General features: G+C 38.1%; 1 protein-coding gene across 9 annotated transcripts in view; it reads right to left on the bottom strand.

Annotated features, from left to right (window-relative positions):
* OSBPL8 (oxysterol binding protein like 8) overlaps window positions 1-24,883 on the bottom strand; it is an 84,173-nt gene that overhangs the window by 29,015 nt on the left and 30,275 nt on the right. For 3 of the 9 annotated variants that reach the window (XM_030959320.1, XM_030959319.1, XM_030959321.1), the window contains 2 exons: window positions 20,831-20,867; window positions 16,820-16,954 (listed from right to left, as the gene is read on the bottom strand). In XM_030959320.1, the coding sequence (XP_030815180.1) occupies window positions 16,820-16,954; window positions 20,831-20,867 (172 nt within the window). Of the gene's footprint in view, window positions 1-5,720; window positions 7,055-16,819; window positions 16,955-17,695; window positions 17,862-20,830; window positions 20,868-24,883 lie in introns of those variants that run through there. The other 6 variants (XM_030959324.1, XM_030959323.1, XM_030959325.1 and 3 more) reach the window with 6 other exon arrangements.

Here is a 24,883-nt window from a genome sequence, read left to right as displayed (position 1 = left end):
GTTAATAAAATTTATACAAACTAGCTTCTGAAATAAATTTGCCAATGTCTTTAGCATAAAAAAGTACAAGTAAATCAGATTTTGAAATAGCATATACACACCAATCTATCTCATCAGTTGAAAACATACCAGCTACTACCATATACACTAATTTAATACTTGCCACTAAGAGGCAAGAACAGTTCAGTCGATGAAATTTAAATATAACATGCCAACTTTTGTCCTTTTATTTTCTCATTCTACCCTACCTGCATACATGCAGGCACAGAGAAGAGTCCTAAATAAAGCCTTTTTTTGTTTGCTCATTTCTGAACCTTTCTGTAGCTAAACAATTGTTAAATACCACCTACATGAAAGCAAATCTGATTAAAATCACCAGTCAGAATTTTTTTTGCAAGACAATGGAAAAGGTTCCTTACGTTAGCCTTGATATTTTACTTTCAACTTGACACTCAAGAAGCATAACTACACTGCCTTTTATTAAAACAGTTGTCAAAATCCCATGTTTCTCTTCTGTGACCAACCCAACACTTCCCCAGTATCCAGAATGCAAAGTCAGTTAGTGTCTGTGTGACAAAGGAAAACAGGGACACAGCTGGTATGGGTGCTGCCACAGAGCTGCTCTGTGCCACAGAACGTATACTGAGAACATGGCCCCCTCTCACAGAAAAATTGCCTCCTGTGCTTACAAGACATCTCACTTGTTGATCAATTTAATTTGAAGAGAGTGGTGGCAGCACAAAGCTTTTATAAATAGGGATAAAACAAATTGCACAATGCATTTATCTGAGTAAGTCAGCATGCCATCATTTACACACCCTCTGAAGAGGAGGCAGATGAGACGGTGAAGTCAGGCATGGATTTCAGAACAGCCCAGGCAGCTGAGAAGCCTGGCACAGGGGTGTCCAAGAATGCCTATGAGAGGGCACTGCACCAGCAGGGACACCCTGCACCCGTGGACATGGCATCAGCTGGACAGTGCACCCTCGGACACTGCACCAAACACAGCACCAGCAGGCACACTGCACCCATGGACACCACCAGTGCTTTGGAACATCCCTCCGGGCATGGTCCTGACTTTGAAACAGAAATCAGTCCTCTGATCCCTGAAATGAGAAGACTTACCAGAGAAACTCCTTGATTTCACATTCTTCAGGGGAATGTGTGTATGGAGGGGAAACTATGAGCTTTGAAAGAATTTTTAACTTTTTGTAGCAATGTTGAGTAGTTTGTCCATAGTAGGAATTTTTTTTTTTTGTTATTATTATTATCTTCAGCCCTCTACAACTTCCAATACTTAGAAACTCTAAGACAGAACTGATTCATTTGTCACAATTACACATCCCAGAAAGATTCATGGAGTCAAAGGGGCTGATCTCCAGGTTACATGAGAAATCTTAAGATTCCTCTTGATTTTGGTCTGGTAGTCTTTTGGGGATTTTTCTCCCTTTATATTTATTACTTTGTCCAGATATTCCTTTGTAAGACCAGATTTTTAAAAATTATATACTGCAGTACAATATCCCATTTTACGTTCACAGAAACGAAGCCCTACATGCCTTTACAAATAACTTTTTAGCATGCTTATAGAAGCCTCACCTGGGCATAGTTCACTAAATCCTTCATTTTAAAATTCTTCCAACACACCTGCAATAGGCTTGTTCAGCTAATGAAAACTGTAACGTAGGAAACCATTTGACAACAGGAAAGGAGTACCTTGACAGGCGGAAGATTTGTAGTACCAGGGAATTCACAAAAAATCCAGACACCAGAAGCTACATTTCCTAGATAATAGCAAATGCAAAAGCACATTTTCTACAGCACTAGTTATTAGGCATGAAACAAAGGTTGTTTAAAGCTTCAGAGGCTACTCTTGCCTTGGTTTACTTAGAAGTTACTGGATTCAAAGCCAGTCTTAGGCAGTCAGACACACACCAGAACCATAGCAGAGGCTTTCTCCTCATCCAGTGCCCCAAAAAAAAAAGGAATCAAATCCCACTGAAAAAGCAATGCAGGCATTTTCTAATGACTTTCTCATTTTTGTTTATTTAATGGCACATACAGAAGCCTTAGTGAGGGGGAATCAGCAAGGAAGTGCTAAGTCAGGATTGTTCTTACAGAAGAGAAGCTATAATTCCAAGCTTGCTTTCTGAAGCACAACCATTTTATGGACTTTACACACCCTTATCCAACAGCCATACATTCTTTATTTTCCCAAACAAGCTTTGCATCAGTACCACCAAGAAGCAATGAACCAGAAAGAACTATTCTGTCCCAGAGAACTGGACTCGAAGACCGAAGCTCAGTTGCATTTCCATGAATTTCACCACCTTGCTTTCAGTGTCCCGAGCTGCAGAGGTGTGTGTGCCAGCTGATTCATGAACTTACCCACCACACAGACTGCACCCCTCCTCACCCACAGCACAGAAAAGAGCTCTCTCAGGGGTTAGCAAAGCCAAGTCAGGGTGCTGTACCTCCTGGAACAACTTGCATTGCCCCATCTTGGTCTGTGAGGAAACCCAGACATCCAGCTTTGCATCCCTCACCATCTGACTAGTGACCTCCCTCTGTGTAGAGGGATAAGCTCACAATACAGACAGCTGTCTGGAGCAGAGACTGCCAGAGCACAAGAGGCTAGAAGCAGGGTATAATAAAGTGTTTCAAGTTTTTCAATATTTATCAGCACTGGTTTTGAGCATAATATTTTAGACCTAATATTTATTCCCACCTTGTAACTCAATCAGCAGCTCCTTAACAAAATGACCTGAGCCCACATTTGACAATGTAGAAATTCAGGTCTTGAAGAAAGTCCCTTTCTGTGATTTCCTCTTTATTGAATCCTTTGAATTTATACATCATTTTCTACGTACAATCCTGAAAGCAATCTTTAGAGTTAGGAGCACCACTGCTGTCCTCTCTAAAGCAGTTCAGAGCATCAGCGATTGCATTCAAAGCAACACTACACCTTAACAGGCTTTCTCCCAGTGTGACCCTCCTTATCTTAACAGCTCAGGTGCCATGGGCTCTGAAAGCTGATCCCAATGCCAGTGCAGTCAGCCACAGTTCATGGTATGACCTCAGAAGCCAAGGGAAAGTGTCCATTAGTGCATTCCTACTGTGAGCACTCAGCATGTTCTTCCAAAACTTGCAGGTGAAAATCTACATTAAAACTCATTAGGAGCTTTCAGAGAGATTTAAGAGCCTGACAGAGGAACCAGAACCCTTGCATACAAGAGATCAATGAAACAAAATCAAACAGTGCTGCTTTAGAGATTGAGACAGATGATGTAATCAATAACAACAACAAAAAACAAAAACAAACAAAAAACAAAAAAAAACCACCAAAAACACCCTACAAAACAAAATAAAAAGATCTTCAAAACACTGTTGTTGACAAAAACAAGGCTATATACACTGTAAAATTAAAGGCTATTTAGGATTAAGACTGTGGCAGGGTACAGTTTCAAAAAAAAAAGCCATCTAGATAATAGATTTCAATTTTCAAGCGTAACATATACTTTTTGAAGTTGCACACACAATCTGTCCCTTCACTCAATTTTAAAAGAAGGGAAAAACCAAAACCAACCACATAACTCTTACATCTCAAATACTGGCTTTGTGTCTCTTAATAAATGCCATCTGCAATTATGATACATGAGAAAAATACATCAGAAAATAAGCATGTTACTTTTTAATGTCAGATCTATTTTATTCATAAAAGAAATAATTGCTATCCACTGGAGGCTCTTTTTCAAACATACAGAAAAAACAGCAGTAAAGCAATGCAATGCATGAAAAGATCACAAATAGCAATCCAAGCAACAGTGTTACTGACTTCCAAGTGAAAAGAAAGGAACAGCCTGATTTGATTACTGGTGTGCATGTGCAGTTTTGAAGAACAAATACTTCAGCTGGAAAATGCTTCTGGAAGAACCATGAGCTGTACTTAGTGTACTTAGATTATCAATACTGGTGCTATATGATAAACACATCAGAAAAAAAGGAAAAATCTTTTTTACATAATTGAACACAGGAAACCATAGTCTTTTTAACTGACTGACTTTCAAAAGCTTATTGACAATTTAAGAGCACAATCCCATATTAACAAATTCAGACTCCTCCATGGACTTTGAAAGCAAAGTAATCAGAAAAGTAAGCAAAGTCCTTTTATGTATTTTCTAACAGTAGTGTTTTCTTTTGTAAGCACCACAAAATAAAAAAAATAAATAACCAAAGACTGTCATCACTGTAACAATTACTTTTTGCCTAAACCAATCTGAAAGAGTATATAAAGAATGTTCATTAAGCATGTTAGGAATGTTGAAACTCTTCAGAGATATATGCAAGATTCCAAGCATTTTTTTAATTCTATGTACACACTTGAATTTTTTCATAAAAAAACACTTTCCATTTGTTCTGCATTTTAAGTACTCATTCACTGTCTCCTTATGAACAGTGATCAGCTTTAGCTGCAGAATTCTATACAGAAAGGAAGCAAATACAAAACAAGACTCCCTTTTTTCCCACTAATTACCAGACTACACATACTTATTTTAAAGGTAGGAAGCACCTGTCTAGTTGCCAAACCCCAAGCTTTCAAGCTTTGAAATCTTTTATTTTGTAAGCAGCTTGAATAAAACTCAGTGTTAGATTCTTGGTAGAAGGCTAATCATTTCCTGAAACAGAGTGAAAAGAAACATTCCAGGATAAAAATGTTCAATAAAACATGGTGTCTGCAACCTCCCCCATGGTCTGCACCCAGCTCTGCTCCGGGGCTGCAGAACCAGAGCTTACAAATTCAGTGAGCTATGCCGCAGGAGGCAGGCAAGAGAAAGTGAAAACTATTTTATTCCCCCCCTTCCTTCCCCCCCCCAACATCCTGGCCCTATGGGACTACATAATAAAGTGCATCTCTGCGCATGCACACAACAAGTCACACATCCAGAGCAATTCTGCAAAGAATGCACAGTTTGTACTATGTCCCCCTTCAGGAATGGGTGACCTTGTAACACATTTTCAGGCACTGAGGCTTTCTGAAATAAACTGCTGAAATTCAGGCACATATGTCAGAAGTGCACATTATGAACAATGACATGCAATGATCTACAAATTCATTGCAATATTCCAGTACTGATTTTCAGGAAACAACAAATTTGTGCAAAAGGAGATTAAAGCCCTTTCAGAGGTTTTAAGTCTTCAAAATCTTGCACTACAGAGTTTACCAAAGCTATGTTTTCAGCCCTCATTTTCTATCTTGTCATTTTATGTCAAACCATCAATGACCAGCCTGCAGATTTTCCAGTAGTTACAGCTAATTGAAAACCTTCTGCTGCATCTTACAATTTTAAAGCAGATCCATTTACGTGGATATGGGGGGAGGCAGTGGAATGTACAAGAAAGGAAGGCATTTATAAACCACATCACAGAACCTCAGTCCTAAAAGCCAAAAAAACCAGAAAAAACATTCAAACATTCCAGTCAGTCTCAAACACACCAATGCATTTTAAAGTGAGATTTGAAGCAGCGTGAAAGCTAACTTACTCCTTTCCCTGTCTGCAAATCTTGCCACTACAAAGAGCTGTTATCGAAACGCACACAAGCAATACTCTTTCTGATTTCTACCCACATCTCAGTACACTACTTTCATTCAAGTGTAAAAATTTGAGGTAGAAATTAGATTCGCTTCTGTACATTTTAAGAAATGCAAGACTGAAACAAACCTGGTAGAGCAGGAGCGAGCTCGTTATATCCGCCAAATGAAGCGTTCCGGACGAGCTTTCGGCCATCAGCTCTTGGAGAAAACACAGATGAAATCCCAGCACATGAAGAAAACCTACGTCGCACTGGACCTTCTTCCTTCATGAGTTAAGGTGTTTGTGTAAGGATTATGTTCTCTGTGAAAGCTGGTTAGCATAAGCTGCTTGGAGCAAGAGTGTTGCAGTAGCAGCCTTTTACCTCACATTCTGATGTGTAAGATACAAAAGAGGAAAAAAAAGAAACAAACGAAGGGCGCACATGAAAAATGCAGTGAAGAGACAGAGGCTGCCAAATCAGCAGCAAGCCAAGCAACACTATACTCCTCTCATCAAAGCTCTTAGGATGCTTAAAGTGGAATGCCTTTGCTTCAGCGCCTTTTTTCTGGGAAACACATCACATCTTATTTTTTACCTCTCAGTTTTAGTCCTACTCATTTCTAAGTACACAAAAATGGTATCTAGGTTTTAAGGATTCCTTAAATTGAGTTCCTGTTAGTCTTTCATGTCCCAAATTTATACTGCACAAAGGACAAGTCATGAGCTTTGTGCCTTCCCTGTTTGATATTGTGGTACACTATGGGAATCAGAAAAGGGAGTTAATCGTTTGCATTACGCAGCCAAGTTGAATTTTCCTGTTCAGGCACTCAGCCTAACTAGTTTTTGTTGACTGACTGCCATGGCCTCTACATCTTCATTTCTTATTTTTCTTTAAAAGGTGAGGCAATTGCTTTTTCTTCATAAAACTCTCCAATATTTTTATAAATAAACCAGCCTGACTCATGGAAAAGCTGCCCTAAATAATCTCCACAAAAAAGGCTTTTTATTATTAATGCCCCAAATATTTTATTCAATGAATAAAACACTTAAATGGGCCAGCTTAAATTTTAAACACAAAAAGGATTCCAGTAAACTGTGATTCAAGACTAGAAATCTGCCGATCCAAACTCCTCCTGCTGGCAGCTACAGTAATGAAGTGAAATAATCTCTCCCTAACCACCTTCATCCACTGCTTGTTACATCAGCAGCCTCTGCTGCAAGGACTAGCATGCACAGCCACCCTCTTGCAAATGTGGAACTTCCTTCCCATTTGGTGTTTCTTTGCTGGTCCCATTTTCCACATCAAACCTTACTTCTGATAAAACAGGTTTTGAAACCTTCTCTACTAAAAACCAGGACAATAGGACACCAAGAACTTCCTTGAAAATAAGAACTTGAATTCTTACCTGATTCCATCCTCTCCTTTTCTTACAAAGTGAATCACATGCCATAAATTAAATCAATAGCAGCATGAACATGATTAACCCTCAAATAATACTATTTACTCTATGGCCTTATACAAAGAAGTGTAGTTAACTTCCCAGCATATGACAAGTTAAAAAGATGTATCGGAAAAAGCAAAGATGAGGCACAGATAGCCATCAATAGAAATCATTACATGCTGTATGAAAAACACTATTCACTTAAGCACAGGGAATAGGAAAAGCTGGATAAGCGTCATGTATTCAGGCCTGTCTCCATTTATCCATCCTGTGTCTCACACTTCCTTCAGCTGAAACAGTCCTTGTCCAGATGTCTCAGAAGGAACAGAAAAAGCAGCTAAAAAACTAAAGGAGTGGAGTGGCAGGGCAATGAGGAAATGCAAGGAGGGAGAACACTAGCTTTTTTTCTGTTTGGTTTTGTTTTGGTTTTGCTTTAATAAACACACCTCATATATCACCTCTCCAAATCTGCCCTAACTACAAAACAGAGCAAATACCTTGGTCCAAATCTATTCATAATACGCATTTTCTTTTTTTTTCCAATTAAAATCAAGAGAAAGCTGCAGCACAACTCCTCTTACACACAGAAGGAACTGTATCCTCTCATTACAGACCTACCTTGCCCAGTTAATGGGGCTGTTATCTCCTCTTTCAGAGTCAGGGCTGTGACCCTGCCCAGAGCACTCTGCTGACACCGGTATCCAGCCGTGTCCATGTCTCTCGTTCTGGAATGGCTGGGTCACACAGACTGAAGGGGGGGCTCCTCCATCAGACACCTGCACAGTCTGCATCTGCCTCCAGCCCTGGGCCCTACCTGCCAGCCCACCAGCTTGTTTCACAGCTCAGTCTTCTCTGCCACCTTCTGTTCACGTTCCTAAGGAGCAGCTGCATTTGCAAGGGTTTCGGGAAACAACCTAATCCTGAAGGCCTTTCCTTTACTTCTCTCCATGCCCTCTGAAGTCCCTTGACACTGCTCATGTAGTCAAACTGTAAACAGGAACAGATTAAAATACCTCTTTCTCCTTCCTATGCCCTTTTCTCCATTTAGAACTGAAACTGAAGTCTTTGGGTAGATAAAATTAAGAATTTCAATACAGATAATGTTACATTTCCCCTCTCTGAGGCTATCTCCAGTCAAGGAAGCTGTTATCCAGGTATTCTAAGCACCTTCTGCTTTAACTCAACAGCAACACAGAAAGGCAGGCTCTGAGTCTTTTATCAAAATATGACTCTGTCTCACCACTAAAACAGAGGAGGAAAAAAAAATCTAATTTAAGCTTCCTCCTTCATCTCCTCACCCCTCCCCCGCTGCAAAGACCAAAACATCCCATAAATGCTTTTTCTTCCTCTCTCCTTCCTGAAAATAAACTCAGATGGAATAGGTCCATCTACTGATGAAATCAGACTTTGTGATCTTAGACTAATGTCCCAGGCAGCTTTCTATCCTTTTGATATTAATTTTGAGTGCATTAAGAATTGATATACTAGAAAATGCACTCTCATACAAAGCTTAGAAATTTACACAGCTTCAGATACTCACAAATAGAAGCACAGCCAAGTCCAACTGCGTAAGTCAGACATGGTAGAAAAGCCTGCATAAACAGGGAGGTATCTGCACTTTAGCTTAAAGGCATCAGGTGCATGACACAGTATATCTATGCATGATACATATATTATGAGCTTTTTCATAACAAAAGTTTAAGTCACCATAGGAGACTCTAGACTAAGTATGCCACTGACATAGAAAAAAGTTTCCCGGTTTCTCTGTTTTATAAAACACCTATATCAGTAAGAACCCAAAAATACCTACATGACTGAAATATTTTGTTCTTGTATCTTGGGGCAGGAGGGCACGGGAGAGCACAAGAATCCATTCTCAGCCAATCTCTTTAGAGGAGCAAAACTTATTTAATGTATATATTTTTCTAAAGGACAGAATGCATTTCTCCCATCAGATATTGAATCAGGGCTTCTTCAATAGTAAATAGTAAACGCTGGCTGAAAAACCAATCCTAATCCTGTGCTTAAGACATCCATCCAGGATATTGCCTGGAGCAAAATGTAAAATCTCATTGTACAAAACAAAGTCAAATAGAAGATATGTAGAGTTCTGACAACTTGTGAAGACTTTTGACCAAGTCTGGTTTTAGTTTTAAAACATATCTCCAATGGAAAAATATTTACAGCTGAAAAAACCACAGTCTTAACAAAAAAGACCTGTCTAAATTGTAAAGGCATGAATTCAATGAAATTGAACTCAAATCAAATCTATCTGGACCACCCAAATAAGGAATTTTCACTATAATAATCCTTTTTGTAGAGATTTTAGAAGTTTAGAATAACTAACACATTCTCAAAACTGATATTGATGCAATAATCCAGTAAGTAGTAAGACTATGGATAGTGATGCAAAGTAAAAAAAAACAAATCCTTTTCCCCTTATAGGTACCCAAGGAAAAGCAAAAATCTTCTTAAAACCAAACTCTGTGAAAGCTAGAGAGAAAAGAAAGAGGAAGGAAAGCTCGGTGTAGTAGAGGAAGGCAGAAGCTTTTCAGACCTGTCCTGCAATTTTGACAGTACTTTGCCCTGACATTTCGACATTACTACCTTTTGCAGTAGAATTCTTCCCCCAGTCCATGAAAAGATCATAAATAATTATCCGCATGCAGTAGAGAATTATTGTGCAGCATGCAGAAAACAGAAAAAGAAAAGAGGTAGACAATCATACCTATGAAGGTTTTATCTAACAACTGATTTTCACATGTGGATTTGAAGTAAAACTGGTTTTTTTCCTATTTAATAAAAAGGGTATTAAAGATATACTTGCCTTCTGCTCTGATATTTGATTTAGAAAAGAATTATACCTAAACTATGAGGCTACAAGTTGGAGAGTAGTTGAGAGAGGCAAATTTCTTTCACCAAATATTCTTCTGTTCTCTGGTATTTCCAAGTCCAGTGCAGTTTAGCTGAGGAGTAATTCCAGAGGCGAGCCTGAGAGTGGTGACCAATGACCACCAAGACTCCCCATGCACTGCTGGCAACTGTACTTGGCTGCACCTCCTCACTGGCTAACAGCCTGCTCAGCTCCTCCCACATGGAGTAAATAGCTTTGCTCACTGCTCAGGTTTCATCATTGTCCTCTCAGCTCGTATGAAATTCTCAAAGTCACAGCTCAGGGTCAAGTAGGCCAGTCCTGCAGAGACTGTCATGAAGAAAGAGAACTTGCTGGAGATGCTTCACATCAATCACTGCTGTGCCTTTTAAACCCAGTACCACACTTTCATAAAGCTATAACCCACACAGAAAGCAGCATATGCAATTTACCCGAGCCACAAATACTGGGTGGAGTAGCATTTCAGAAATGGCAAGTTCTAATAAACACAATGACTTGCAGAGAGGAGTGTGCCAGAGTACGCATGGCAGTATGAAAGCAGGAGGTCAAGATCATGTAACTACATACAGCAGAATTTAAAGCATTTTAACAAGAAATTCAGTTTTATAACACAGACTAAAATCAGATTATTTAAGGCTCAAGCTCCTTCCTCCTACTGTGACCAGAGCCTCACTCACGTCCCATTTAAGACAAGCATCACTAAAGCTACTCCAAACAGGTTACACAGTTTTGTGGAACTGGGGCTTCACTTCCACACTCTGTCGAAAAACTGAAAAGTGACCACCTGTGTCCCTAAGCTCAGGACCCTGAAGCAGGATTAGCAGGCATTAATCCAGTACAACCTAGAGAACAACCAGTGCCCATGGCTCCCACACACTGCTGATTGCAAAATACTTCCTCATCATCAAAAGCAACGAAAGACAAATTAAAATGCCTCCTAATAATACAAGAAAGACTAAGAGCCTCCAAGCATGAGGGTTTGCAAGGTTTTAGTAAGAATTCTTACGTGGCAGGAGAAAGCAAAAGTCTTAACATTTTTATAAGACATTAAATGCATTTATTCTGCAGAGAAGGCACCTTATTTCAGAAGCAACACTTACTGTTAATATTGAACTATTAAGAAAAAAGCATTTTAGAGAGCCTCAAGTAGAACTTGAACAGCTCTTCTTTAGCAGGGAGACAATGAGACAGACTTTTGGGAAGATGAAGTGAAATAGAAAGGATGGTATGCTTAGCAATAAGTTGTTCTTACTGTGTCAAGATAGTGAGTTATTTAGCCATTCTTCAGCTTCTTTATTCAAAGAACAGACACAGTGAAGGGAAAGTGACTGAATGAAGTTACTCCGTGATTAAGTCTGCCTACGTGTAGAAAGTAAACACATAGGAAAGGTAAGACGAAAAACAGAAATCACTATTAAATATAAAATATAGCCCAACTATCCAGGAAACAGCTTGGTTTGGAACCAGATAGATTGGCAAGATTTTGCCATCTGCAAGCCAAATACTCTTATCAAAAAGAATTACTAACAACTAAAAGCACTAGTTGAAAAAAAAAAATACCAGCCCAAACTGGCATTTTAGCAGTGATCAACTCCCAGTGGAGTTCCAGCCTCACCTGTGCTCAATGCATCCATCTGCTGTAATTACGGGTAGTGGGATTTCTCTCCCCAGCTCCAAGGCAGTTCCCCACTGCTGTGGCTTCAGCCTCATACATCCATATGAAAGAACCCTTGGCAGAAATGTGCCCAGAGCACCACAGCCAAGTGACTGTCTCAGGTAGAGGTGCAAATACTTAGAAAAGGCTTCGAGTTCACTGTCAAAGGGCTGCATCTTTCCTTCTACTGGTTCACAGTAATTTGCCTTCCGCTGACAGCTGGTTAAGAGGAGATGCATTGCTGTATCTCCAGGGCTTCTTGACCACCAGGAACCCAGAACAGGGATGACCAGTCAGGAGCTCCAAGACCTTTGTTACCACCCAGTGAAACAAACTGTGCTCCTGCTGTCAGCTGAGCCAAATAACTGAAACAAATGGTTTTTTTAAAGCAGCAAGTTGCACAGGTCAACAACAAATCAGTTTTAACTTGTTAGTTGCCTTGGGTACACAGTCAGTAACATCTGAGTTTGATATTTTCTGGGTCATTAAGGCTCCAAAGGCATCTCATCCCTTCAACAGCTAATAACTATTCTTTAGGACCTGCTTCTTGAAAATGCCTGTTCTTCGCTTTCCACATTCTCTCACATACAAAAATAATTAAATTCCTATTTTCTTCAAAAAGGCAGCACCCTGTGGATTTAAATCCTAGCACTAGCATATCCTTCATCCTTTAACATCCTTTAAATCTTTCCTCTGGAGTTGTTTAAAGTACAAGTTCAGCACAGCCAAAAATGCCCTCACTCTTCCCCAAAATCACCTTCACTTCCTTCCAGTTCATGGTGATCATCATCATCATCACCAGCAGATGTCATTTTATTTCTACTGTCAACCCTCCTCCCTGCACCTAAACCACTTCTGTTTCTCAGTCACGTAACACAATATCTTTTTAATTGCATTGCAAATTGAATTAACAACTACTACTGCTCTGCTGGAAAAGAAAGGCAGATCCCGTTTCTTATCTCCTGTCAGGCTCCTTCTGGGCACACACATCCCACCTCATCTGCATCTTACTGATGTTTTAAATAAAGACAGGGAAAATACAGAAAAGTCTGACATTTTCAAGCATTCTATTACTAGATTTCTCTATTTACCACAAATACTGCTATTTAAGCATCTGTGATGTCTTCTTTAAAAGTTTCAAATATGTTTTAAGAAAATATTGGTAAGTTAAAAACATTATGAATCATTTATAAGGAGACTGGTGACTTTTTCATAAATTTTATGTGATCGCTATTTCTGCATTAATTCATTTTACCAAAGAAATAAATCAGTATGCATAAGTAAATAAGATTTACAGTAATTCAATTTACCAGGGATAATTTGACATAAACAGATGACATCAGCAACCAGAGTTCTGCTCTACAACTTTTGAAAATACCATCTTGTACTTGGTATTTTAATGTTAATTTTTCAACTGCAATAAAATAATTTTGTCAATTATTTCTTTTGGTCACAGGCTAGCTTTAAAAGGAAACATTCCAAAAGCAAGTTGGATAAAAGTTTAGCTGTTTGTTCATTAATAGTTAATAACATTTTTAACCACTGAATGCAAACACAGAATATGAGCTAAATTAGCACCATACTGTGTGCCAGCTGCTAGAACTGAGATATGATTTAGCAGTACTAACATCTATATGCACTACACTTAAAAAAATACATTCTTGGTGAGTTGGAAAGGCCATGCTGCCCACTGGGGCCTAAAGACACACCATCCCACAAACATAAGCAAAGCTTCACAGATAAAGTAACTTCCCAAGATCATTAAAGTTTCCATCAAAAAGTTACTGAATTATTTAGGTCCTACTCCAAGTCTGACAAGTCTAAATAAAATATTGAGCAAAAAAACCCCATAGTATAACCATTAGTCTGTTCACGACACATTAGTTGTAGCATTATGATCAGGACTAGTCTATTGTGACGCTCCAGTTAACTACTTGATGGACAAGGCAGGAATAAATTAAATACACAAAAATTAAAATTAAAACCTCATCTCAGGATCAATGCTATATATGGTCAAGTTAGTGTCTGGCCACTAAAATTCTAAACTTTCTACATAAACAAGTTAAAATCATACCAGAAAAATCTCCACCATCCCTTATTTTTTTTAATTTTTAAATACATTTCCATCAAACTACCTTGCTAAAGCTTCCTATGGAAGTGAGTGTGACCTCCACACCTACACATGCCAGTCTGTAGCCTCACAGGTAAGCTACTTCAGCCTCAGAATAAACAACAGTGTAACTTCAAGGATTGAAAATATTTTGTAAAACAGTGCAAAGATTACATAGAACAGTGACATTTTAAATAGACTTTTTTGCTGAACAACCACTAGACAATGCTGCCAGATCAAACTGTACTGTACATTTATAAAATAAATCTGTATTGGACTCCAAGAAGAAGACCCCCATCTCTGTCTCAGACAACATACTCTGCTCAATCTCACAAGAGCGACAGGAGTGAGGGAGGAGGAAGACATGTCTTAAACTAAGAAACCAAGTACAGGAAAATAGAAGCTTTCTGAAATCCAGAGCTGTGGTCAGAAATGAAAACAAAGTACTTATACACAGCAGCACCTAAAATTATAAAATACATACCACTTACAACTTTACATTGACATATTACATGGTTCTTTTTGTTCCAAATAAGAGGTAACTCAAACTGATGTTAAATGTTCACCTCCCTTCCCTTGCATTAAGACTCATGTAGTTTTAACCATATTTGTAATTCTTGTCATTAGGATCTTACTTAAAACACAAGCAGATGACACAAATTAAGTTTGTTACAGTAGATTTTCCAAACAATAGTCACTGAGCATGTCTGTCCCTAGACAGCTGCTGGACAGCCATGGTGGTTTCCCCACTAACACCAAAGTTAGTGCTGGTTGTTCCAGAGACTGCCCCATCACAGGCTTTGTTTCATTCTGACTCACCTGGTTTTGAGCTACAAGTTCTATGCCCAAGTGGCCTTGCAACACAGGTGCTTTTTATTCAGGCAGCAGGAAACAACCTAGGTAAAAGTGGCCAAATAGCACTGCACAACATCCAACTGCCCAGCAGCAAAACCTAAGTATCTGTATCACAGTTCTCCCTTAGATACATTTAATCAGTTCTTTGTAGATGGTATCATACATTTTCTGTTTAGATTCTCTGCTATTCTGTGCCTAGCATGATACTGAATTGTTTATTTACATTACTCATCTCCTGAGGATGACTTCAGTTGTCAGCGACTAAAAGTATTTCCATTTAGTTCCTTGTAAATGCTTTCAAATTCTGTATCTAAACATTCCCTATCTCATTATACCATACCACAGGCACATTGTGAAGACCTTGGTTAACTGGATTTCAGTTACAACAGCTTCACTCCATCATATTAAGCTCTGTTCTACTTCATATTTTTCAGGCTTCCACTACATCTCTTTTTCAACAATGTAATAAGCTCAGATTTTTGCCAGCACTGTAATTTTCCCATAGGAATAACTGCCATTAAATATTCACCTGATTTTTAAATGTTGGTCAACCCACTCAAAAAAAAAATCAGCTCCTAAGCTGTAGATAGGCTGCAAGACAGTAACTGTGGGTTGCTGAAACCTAGCCCACATGGTACCATTTCTCTACTAAAATTGAATGCAAGCCAAATTTCTTGTCTCATGAAAGTACAGCCTTATATCTAGTAGTGCTCCTGGAAAACTAAGTCAGTAATGATTGATGCTAAAAAAGGCACAAATACATTTAACTGGCTTAAATTCACTTATATAAGCCCTGAAATATTCAGAAGAAAAAAAGATCTGGAGAGAAAACTTAATATCTGCTAGGAGCTTGATGCAGGACAATCAAGTGCTTTTAAAGTCCTTTTTAATAATTTTCCTATGAGTGAAAGTCCTGAAGAAACACTACAGTTTGACTTAATAACTTAGTGGGAACAACAATATTAAAAGGAAGAGTTTATTAGAATATTCAAATACACTTACATAACACCAGCATCAGTCTAGTAAAGGATACAACACAGTACAGAGAGAAGATAACCAAAAGTTCTTTCAACATAATAAAAATTACAAACAAGTTTTCTTGATATTATACAGAAAATATTTCCAGACTAAGCTTGACATAAGCCAGAGGACATCAAGTGCTGCTCCAGTGTGATAACACCAGACATTAGAAAACATATCTGAGCTAGCTGTGTGTAGTACCAAAAATACTACCATAATAACTTTAAAATACACAAAAATACTACCAGATTCAGCACAGTAACAACAGTCTTTCTTTCAAAGTTTTTTTCTTGTCTAATAGAACTGAATGGGAAAACAGGAATGTGATTCAAAGTTACCTAAGACACTGCCTTTATTACTCTGAAACACCAGTATCATTACTCTGATAAAGCAAGCTATGGCAGTTAGGGAGACTCATACCAAAACCAGGTAAAAATATAAAACCATGTCAGGAACATTACTCATGAAAAAAACTAAAGGAAGCATGGCTGACTATCACGGCTGCCATCAGTAAAAGGGAAGAGAATATTAATTTTAAAAGCCTGAAGTTTTCACTAAGAACTTCACACACCGCAAGAAAGACGTCCAATGATTCCCTGAGCAACAAACACAAGTAGTTTCAAATGCAAATAAGCACAAGGAGACCAACTATTGCTTGTTTTTTATTTGTTTCTTGAATAGTCTACCAGCATGTCAGGTCTACTGAGTTTCACTTTCCATCCAGTCCGTTCTCATGGATGTACAGAGTTTGTTTTCAACAGGTTTAGCAAGGCAGAGGGACTTCTTGAAAGCTGGCAAAAAATAGTGTTGAGACTTGTCTTTTTTTTTTTTTTTTTTCTAAAGAGAAGGATCTTTCAGTAGAAGTAACTTAATTACTTCTTTGTTATTGAAGTAATTTGAAGTATCTTTCCACAAAAGTTCCACTTATGGTACATCATAACACTGCTGCATAAAGACACAACTTGGATACTGAGAAAAGAACATTACTGTGGGTTTTACAGGACTACACAAATAATCATTTAACATCATGTGAACTGCTCTCCCATCAAACAAATCATAGCATGCCTTAATAAACTAGTGCATCACGTAATGCATTTTTTCCTGTTTCAGATTAACACAAAGATACAAATAATTACATACAAATTTTCAATATGCTTTCTTCCTTACCTCTTTATCGTAAAAGGCAGTGATTTTGAACCAATATTTGGAACATATAATTAATGTTAGAATTTAAGTTCCTTAAAACCTCTGTAAAAAATAACTTTGTCTTACCATGACTATGGGCACTTCCTGGACTGAGACATGGTTGAAGTAACTCTTTGGTTGGAGTAAAACAGCCTTCTTTCCCCTGGTGCTGGTTCATTTTTCCTGGAGTTACAGGCTGGTCATCACTGTTTGTTACCACTGCTGAAATACAAAATGGATGCTCATTCAAAGATGTTATGTGCTTGTGGATAGATTTCTATTAAGAACTTCACTGATGCTTATGAAACTGGTATTCAACTGCTCTGTTGCAAAACATTTCATTCTAAAAACTGAGGTTTTCAAACCAGATATTTGCTTTGGAGAGGATGGCAGAAAGAAGCCATTAAGACTGGTCTAAGACATGAGGCAAAAGATGAAAACAAAAATTAGCATGAGGTTGGAAAGGCTGATACTCAATAGAGATACAGCATTGAGCTGTTGCTTATCTTCTGAAATACTTTTCTTTGCCACTTTGAGATAGCTTTTGGTTTATCTAGCCTCAACGCAGCCAACCCACGAAACAGCTTGCCAGATCAAGCTGTACCAACATCCCAGAAAGCTAAGATCAATGTCTGTATATACATCACAAGAAACAAGTCTTAACAATACAAATAGTGTACAAATTCTGTCAAGGCAAAGGCTTAAAGCAGAAGAGTTACTCTCCTTGAACCTCATCAGTCTGAAATACTTGTCTGGTGTCTTCCTACCTATTTCTAGGATCACCTGGCCAGCCATCCTGTTTTACAGTTTCTGTACATTTTGTTAAGCTGCAGACAAATAACTGTGCCTTTTTGATAATCAAAGAATGACTCTGTAACACCCGTTGTGTGAAAGCAGATATACTGACAAAGTGCTCAAAGAGGGAAACAAGCAATAGTTACTAAAGAAAAGACTGGAACTTACAACACAGATGATTTTAAGAGTTCCCAAGCTTTCCTTAAAAGTTCAGCAGAAGATTTGAGTCAAACCAAACAAGTTCTATTCTCTGGATGGACTCTGCAAAGTACAAAGGCCTTCTTAGCTTTATCACTACTCTTATTACAGTAGTGGAAACATTTTGCAGCAAAACCTGGAATGAACACAAAGCAGTATGAAAAAATAAAAGGGTGCTTGAGTGTCCAGAGGAGGGCAAGGAAGATAGTGAAGGGTCCAGAGCACAAGTCTGATGAGGATGGCTGAGGGAGCTGGGGTTGCTTAGCCTGGCGAAAAGGGGATTCAGGGTAGATTTTACTGCTCTCTACAACTACCTGAAAGGTAGTTTCTCCCATGTAAAAAGTGACAGGACAAGAGTGACAACCTCAAGTTGTGGCATGAGAGGTTTAGATCGGATATTAGAAAAAATTTCTTCACCACAAGGCTTCTCAAGCATTGGAAGAGGCTGCCCAGGGAAGTGTCACCAATCCTGGAGGTATTTAAAGATGTGTAGATGCGGCACTTGGGGACATGGTTTAGTGGTGGACTTGGCAATGTTGGGTTAACAGCTGGACAATGATTTTTAAATGTCTTTTCCATCCTAAATGATTCTATGAAGAATGCAAGGATTGCAGTACACCCACCTGTATTATTTTTCTACATCAGATAAGCCATCTAAAGCTCTGCTCCAGAGAAACTATACTCTATGTGAACTGCTGCTGAGGAAAAATATGTAAGGAAATGGACAAGGGAGGCAACCAGCTCATTTTACCAGTTCAGAACTCAAGTCCATCAGTGCCAGAAGCTGGTATTTCAAAGTAGTGTCTCATTTTGCTCTTCTTTTGTACCAAACTAGCTGTTTATTGTTCTGCAACTACAAGTAAGGGACAGGGGGGAGCAAGGCACTTGCTGAAGTTTTGGGAAGAGACCACACCAGAGAAGGTCTTCTATGTGAAAATAAAAGGGGGTAAGAAAACAGCTGCTTCACAGGTTTGCACAAAATGGGTCACTGCAAGGAGAATGAGCTACACTTGTTTTAAAGATTTAATGTGTACAGTGCACTGAAGGAAGACCAGCTTTCACCCATCTAGCTGAAAACTCCTTTTGACAAGCCACTGGCCACTTAGCTTCTGCAGGAATGGGATTTCTGAGCCTACTGTGCTCAGCAGGTGCCCCCACCAGCCCCTGTGCCACTGCAGCAGGTGACACCGTGGGCTCCACTGCAGGAACTGCACTAGCAACCCTCTCCTGAGTAACCTGTGCAGAAGGCTTGTTTGTGAACAGGCACCAAGCAGCACTGCTAACTCTTTTTTAAGGTTTGGGAATTCCAAAGGTTTCTTAAAGCTGCCAAAATGCAGTAATTTCTCAGGCAGAAAAAAGTTGCCAGTAACCCACAGCGTAAGCAAGCTCTGCGCACAAGTGTTACTAAAGCATGAGCTACATTCAGCAGTGGGGACTCAGTCACACTAACGGGACTACAAGCTTCAAGCTCCCTGTAAAATTCATATCCCTTCACTAGGACCCAATTAGGTTCTGCAACAACTCCTAGAACTGTCAGAAAATCTCTGTTTGGTAGGAAAAGAGCCTTTGTATCACCTAATACAGAATACCATATGGCAAGCACCTCACATGCCTGGGTATTCAAGGTGAACTTCTTAAACCAAATGGGTTTTTGAGAAATTCCATCTATAAAGCTGAAGAATGATTGGCAGGAGAGTTTTTAAATCTCCTTTTTATATAAAGCAGTGTAAAAGTACAAAACAAATGGAAATAAATCAGTTAAGAACTGATAAATAAATAATAAATAAATAAATAAATTTTATATTTATAAATAACTATTTATATACTATTTATAAATAACTATTTATATACTATTTATAAATAACTATTTATATATATTTATAAATAACTATTTATTTACACCATAGCAGCCACTAGGAGGAAGTTGTCTCCCCTCTTGCAAAATGCCTCATCCTAATGCTCAGACGTTAGCTCTGAGGTGAGGGAGAAGACAAGGCACTATTTTAGAGAAGAAACAATAAATAGCAAATATCAAAGCCTCCTTGTGACTCTTTAGAGGTCACATTTCAATACCAACAGAACTGTTGAGAGTTGAGAAGACATACTTTGCTCATGTTCATCATACTGGTCATCAAATTACTAATACAAAAGTTTGTCAGTACAAGTAATACCTTAGAAGAAATATAAATTTACAGCAAATTTATTTCAGGTAAAGCTACGAAAAAAAATGTGGAGAGTCAGATTCCCACTTCTATAATGAGCCTGTGAAAGTGTTTCTATAATGAGCCTGTGAAAGTGTCTACACCACTGAAAATAGCACAAGGACATCATATACAGGAAAATGTTTATTACAATCCAATTCAACATTGCTTTTTAATGTCTATAATAAGCTATATCAGCTAAGACCACCGCTTCTGCACAGATTTCTCATAGAAAAAAGAAACAATTTGTGCCTGCACTTTTCTTTTTCCCACATACACAAACTCTTAATCTCAGGCAAAATTACTCTGCCAATCATACTGTCATACTAATGCTCACAAACCAATGGCATCAGTAAGTCTTTGGCTGCATGTAAGCACATACTACCTTTGAAGTTCTCCCTAGCACCTCACCGGATCAAATCTTGAAGAATTATAGTATATATACACCTGTTCGATTCTGAATATGTAAAATTATTGAAATTAAGGGAACCACACATAGCACTAGAAATTGACAAACTCAAAAATAAAACCTTTTTCTGAACCATTACTTCTATATCTTTACTATCTGTACTGCGTTAGCATTTGAAAGTTTTGTTTCAAACTGATAAAAATACCTTTTTCTCTTCCAGATAAATAATATAAAAGATATTTCCTGGCCATGACTGGGAGAGGTGAAGACTAAACTTTTCCTGCTAAAACAATAAAGGCTACAGTAGGGAAACTTTTAGATGAGTGGTATGCCAGGCAAAATACTTTTCCAACAGTAAATTTTCATCACACTTCAAGTTCTCAATTATGACACAGAAGAAAACCTAGTATTTATCCCAGCAACAATATGCAAAGATATCTACTAACTACTACAAATATATGTGCAAACATAATGTAGGAGAGAGGAGTCACTTACTTGATAGTTCAGGAGAGTCTCTGTTCTCACCATGATGCTGTGTACACATACAATTGAGGAATGAAGAACAGCAAACATAAAAATCCAGGCCAGGAAGAAGCAAGTGCACAAAAAGCAGCAGCAGCAGCGGGAAAGAAGGACAATGAAAACAGTGTTAGTTCATAACTAAAATACAACATGCACCTCAATGCCAAAGGCAAGACCTCCAGAGACTCCACAGTTTAGAAAAGTTGAAGCAACAAATCTGACAAATATGCCTATAGAAAAGCCATTATTAGAAGCCATCATTAGTAAACAGCAACTGCCTCAACCACTTCTTGTGAGTGGAATCTCTCCAGCCGCAATTTAGTGCTCGCATGACTTGATACACAGCATTTTTAAAGACATTTTAAGCTGGAGTGGTTTCAAAAAGACTGACGCTCTGAAGAAAGCTGAAATAACACAAAATGTTTCCAAAACCACTCCACTTTCAGAAAAGTGTTTTGGAAGGAAAAAAACCTTTAAAGCCATAAGTAATGTGCAAGCACCTACTAATGCTAGCTAGATCCAAGTCTAACTGCTTTTGCATTCAAACACAAACTTAGAAGCCACAGATTCAGCTCATCTACAAACACAGGTAACATTTGAAATTGCTTAAGATGCAAGACAAACAGTGCAGTTTTAAATTTAAGAGGATATTTTATATCCAAGTATTTCCATAGAACCAAGTCGCTTAGAATTTCTCTCCCACTGAATGCATCAAATACAGGTACTAAAGAAGGGTAACTACACAGTAATATCCTGTAAGCCTTTCTGATATTTGATCTGGAATATTTTTAAAATCCTTGCTAACAAAGACCACAATCAAGGCTAAGATCCCATTGTGCTCAGCCATGTACAGATAAAAGGCAAATTTCACTTATGTCTTTACGGATTTACTGCATTTGAAATCTGTGAATAATAGAAAAGGAGAACACAAGAATACTGATCAGCATGAACATTTCCTCCTTAAAAATAAAATAAATCCAAACATGACATATCTTCTATATCCCAAATAAAAAACTTGTGCTCCATAAAGTAGTGAAAACCTTGCTCTGCTTTAAAGAGGATCCAATCTTGTCTCTCTTATCAGGACTTAATAGCAGGAAATGTAAAAAAGAAAAATCATAATCAAAATCTTTGCAAGCAAGAATCTTGTCTTGCACTCCTGACCTCAAAACACTGATTACTTTTTTTTATCCCTCACATCTGCTAAGGGTGTTAAATTGTAAACTGACAGTGCAATGTGCAAATGCAAAGTACTGCAATGAATATACAGCAATTGCAGTACACATCATTGGAAAGGTGAGGGAACCTCTCTTTCACAATTCTGCACTTTCTGGAACAGGACTTGACTTATCTGAAAAAACTGAAATAAAATATAAGCACACTTGGCAAATAACCTCCTATTTCTGCCAGAGACTAAATTCAGGTCAAAGAGTGAAACCCATGAACTTACCAGATAGATTTGAATGGTAGAACATGCAATGTATTCAAGAATTCAATGGCTTTCATGGCAAAGTGTTTATTCTTAATGTACAGATAACATACTGCAGACTAGGAAACAGTTTATGTTCAGATTGGAACTGTCCTACCCTACACTGATTTTAGATTCAAGAGAACAGTGGCTGACAAGAGAACAAGAAGCCTGCAGAAACTATACAGAGATCCAGCAACTGACTGAACGACTGGGAGCACAGCTATTCAGCACTGGGCTGCTGCAGTGGTCACTGGGAGCTGGACAGCAAGAGAATGGAACTGGAAAAACACACTGTGAACAGAGAGGATCGGCAGTACCTGAGCTCAGCCAGATGCTCACTGGCAGTGCATTACTTACGTGCGCAGGAAACAAGAGGGAAAAGGCAGCGCAGCAGGTCCTGCAGGCAGCCCCGGCCAAGATACAACGTGACACCAGAGAGCAGGGCAGCCTGTCACCCGAGATGGCAATGCAGGGGCTTTTCATGTAAATATTTTAGCATTGCATGGTTAATCCTATGAACTGGTACAAACTGCTCCTATGCCAGAGGCTGAAACACAAGCCTGTCTAATTCTGTCCTCTATCTTCTCCAACTGACATTCTGTTTACACACCAAACTCGCTCTGTTGCTGGTCAACCGCCTCTCTTCATCAGAGATATTTGGGTCTGTGTATTTACCTAAAACCTGCAGACTATATATTTCTGATCATTGGTGGCAGATGTTAAGGCACTGAAATGAGACTGTTTTGGCCAAAAAGACCTTTTCATTTTCCAATGGCCTATTGCACCTCTATCACCTGCAATTCATATCACTGCAGACTGGGGTTCCAAACAACTAAGGGAACAAAACATGACCATTTTACTACTTCAGGGTTTTCTCTGGAAATAATGTTCTCTGGACATTCCTGTCCATCACCACCCACAACTCTTATTCTAAATCTATAGAATTAAAAGAAACATACACATATTCCCAGAGGCACAGCCTAGCCTTATTTTCACATTATATAACTGATGACTTTGATTACAGATTACAGAACAAGTCCTCTGACAGGTTCTCAACACTACGTGATCAATTTCATTTCTACAGAGGCACAATTACTTTAAAATTTTGCGACCAAAATACATGAAGCCTAGTACTCCTCCCAGTAAAGTTTTTGACTAAGACTTAGAAGTAAAACCAGCAATATAAATCCAGCAATATAAAGTATCACATGAGACAGCAGCTGTAATTGTTTTTATACAAAGGCAGCTTACGTGCTTCAAAAGAGCGCTATTTTTAGATGTTCATTTCTCAGAAATAAAGCTTATAACAACTGCTGCTAAACTTTAAGTTATATCTGCCAAGTTCTTCTAAAAAACAAAATCCTTTTCCTGTTGAATATTAGGGTAAAAGCAAAAGCATATGTCACACTAGCATGTGTGAATGTCTTATCACAAAAGTTTTTTTAAAACACTGTTTTTACAATCAAAACACACAGCTAAATTTTTAATAGTTTAAATGAACATTCTAAAGCTAAGTTTGAGTTTTCACCTTGCTGAAGACAAACTTTCCCTGAAGACAGTCTCTAATACATGTAAACCATTGAAATCAACACAGATTAAATTCAGGACCACTGACCCAATCTAAAAATCTGATCAATGAAAATGATTCAATGCTTCAAGGAAAAAAAGTACTTTTATGTCTGTTGACGTATTAAGTAACAAGGACTGACACTGACTGTACAAGTTCTATCACAGGCAAATTACTTATTAAATGTATGTTTCAGCAAAAATTAGAAGTGACTAAAAATTGCTAAAAAAATATTTCAAAAAAGAATGATTTATACCATACATTTCCATGTAATGTTCTAAGTTCTGGGGAAGTGAGACTTGATTAAATTATTGTTTTATAGAAAAGTAGACAAAAACTGTTCTCAAACAAGAACTCAGAGCATCTATTATTTTGCACTGTTTTAATGGTGTCAGACTACAAAAATAGTTTCCTGAGCTGTCACAGCCTTTGTCTTCAAATTTATATTCAGTACATATCAACCTAATTGTTAGACAAGAAGAGTATTTAATATAGGACTTTTCCCTGTATACTGATTCTAGAAACGAAAAAGCACAGCATTAAGGCCTGTGATCTCCTCGTCTTTTGTTCTTTAATAAACCAGCCAAAAAAGCAAATTAGAAACCTGACACCTCTAAAAAAAAGTTTTTCAGATACCTCTTAGAAGCATCCCAAAGGATTTAAAAGTGGAGAAAAATTTTGCTCAGTATTCCTTATGCACATTACAACACACGTAATTTCATTCATTTTATCATGACAATGGAACTTTAAAAAAAATTTAGATTGCACCTAAAAGTCTGGAATACTGAAAAATTTTAAACATGATTTTAAAAAAATTAAATTTCTGGGAAGTGTCAGGATTTGCATTGACTAAGGGTCTTCAAAACTATTGGGTCAATCTCTCTTAAAATACAGATGGTATTTTTAATATTTAATTTTCACTTTTTTTACTATGATATACACTAGGCTGTATATTAGACTACCAAATAAGCTTTCAAAAATGTTTTTA

Source organism: Camarhynchus parvulus, chromosome 1A (genome assembly GCF_901933205.1).
Source record: "Camarhynchus parvulus chromosome 1A, STF_HiC, whole genome shotgun sequence".
NCBI classification, from domain to species: Eukaryota; Metazoa; Chordata; class Aves; order Passeriformes; family Thraupidae; genus Camarhynchus; species Camarhynchus parvulus.
This window is presented reverse-complemented; position numbering and strand designations above follow the sequence as displayed.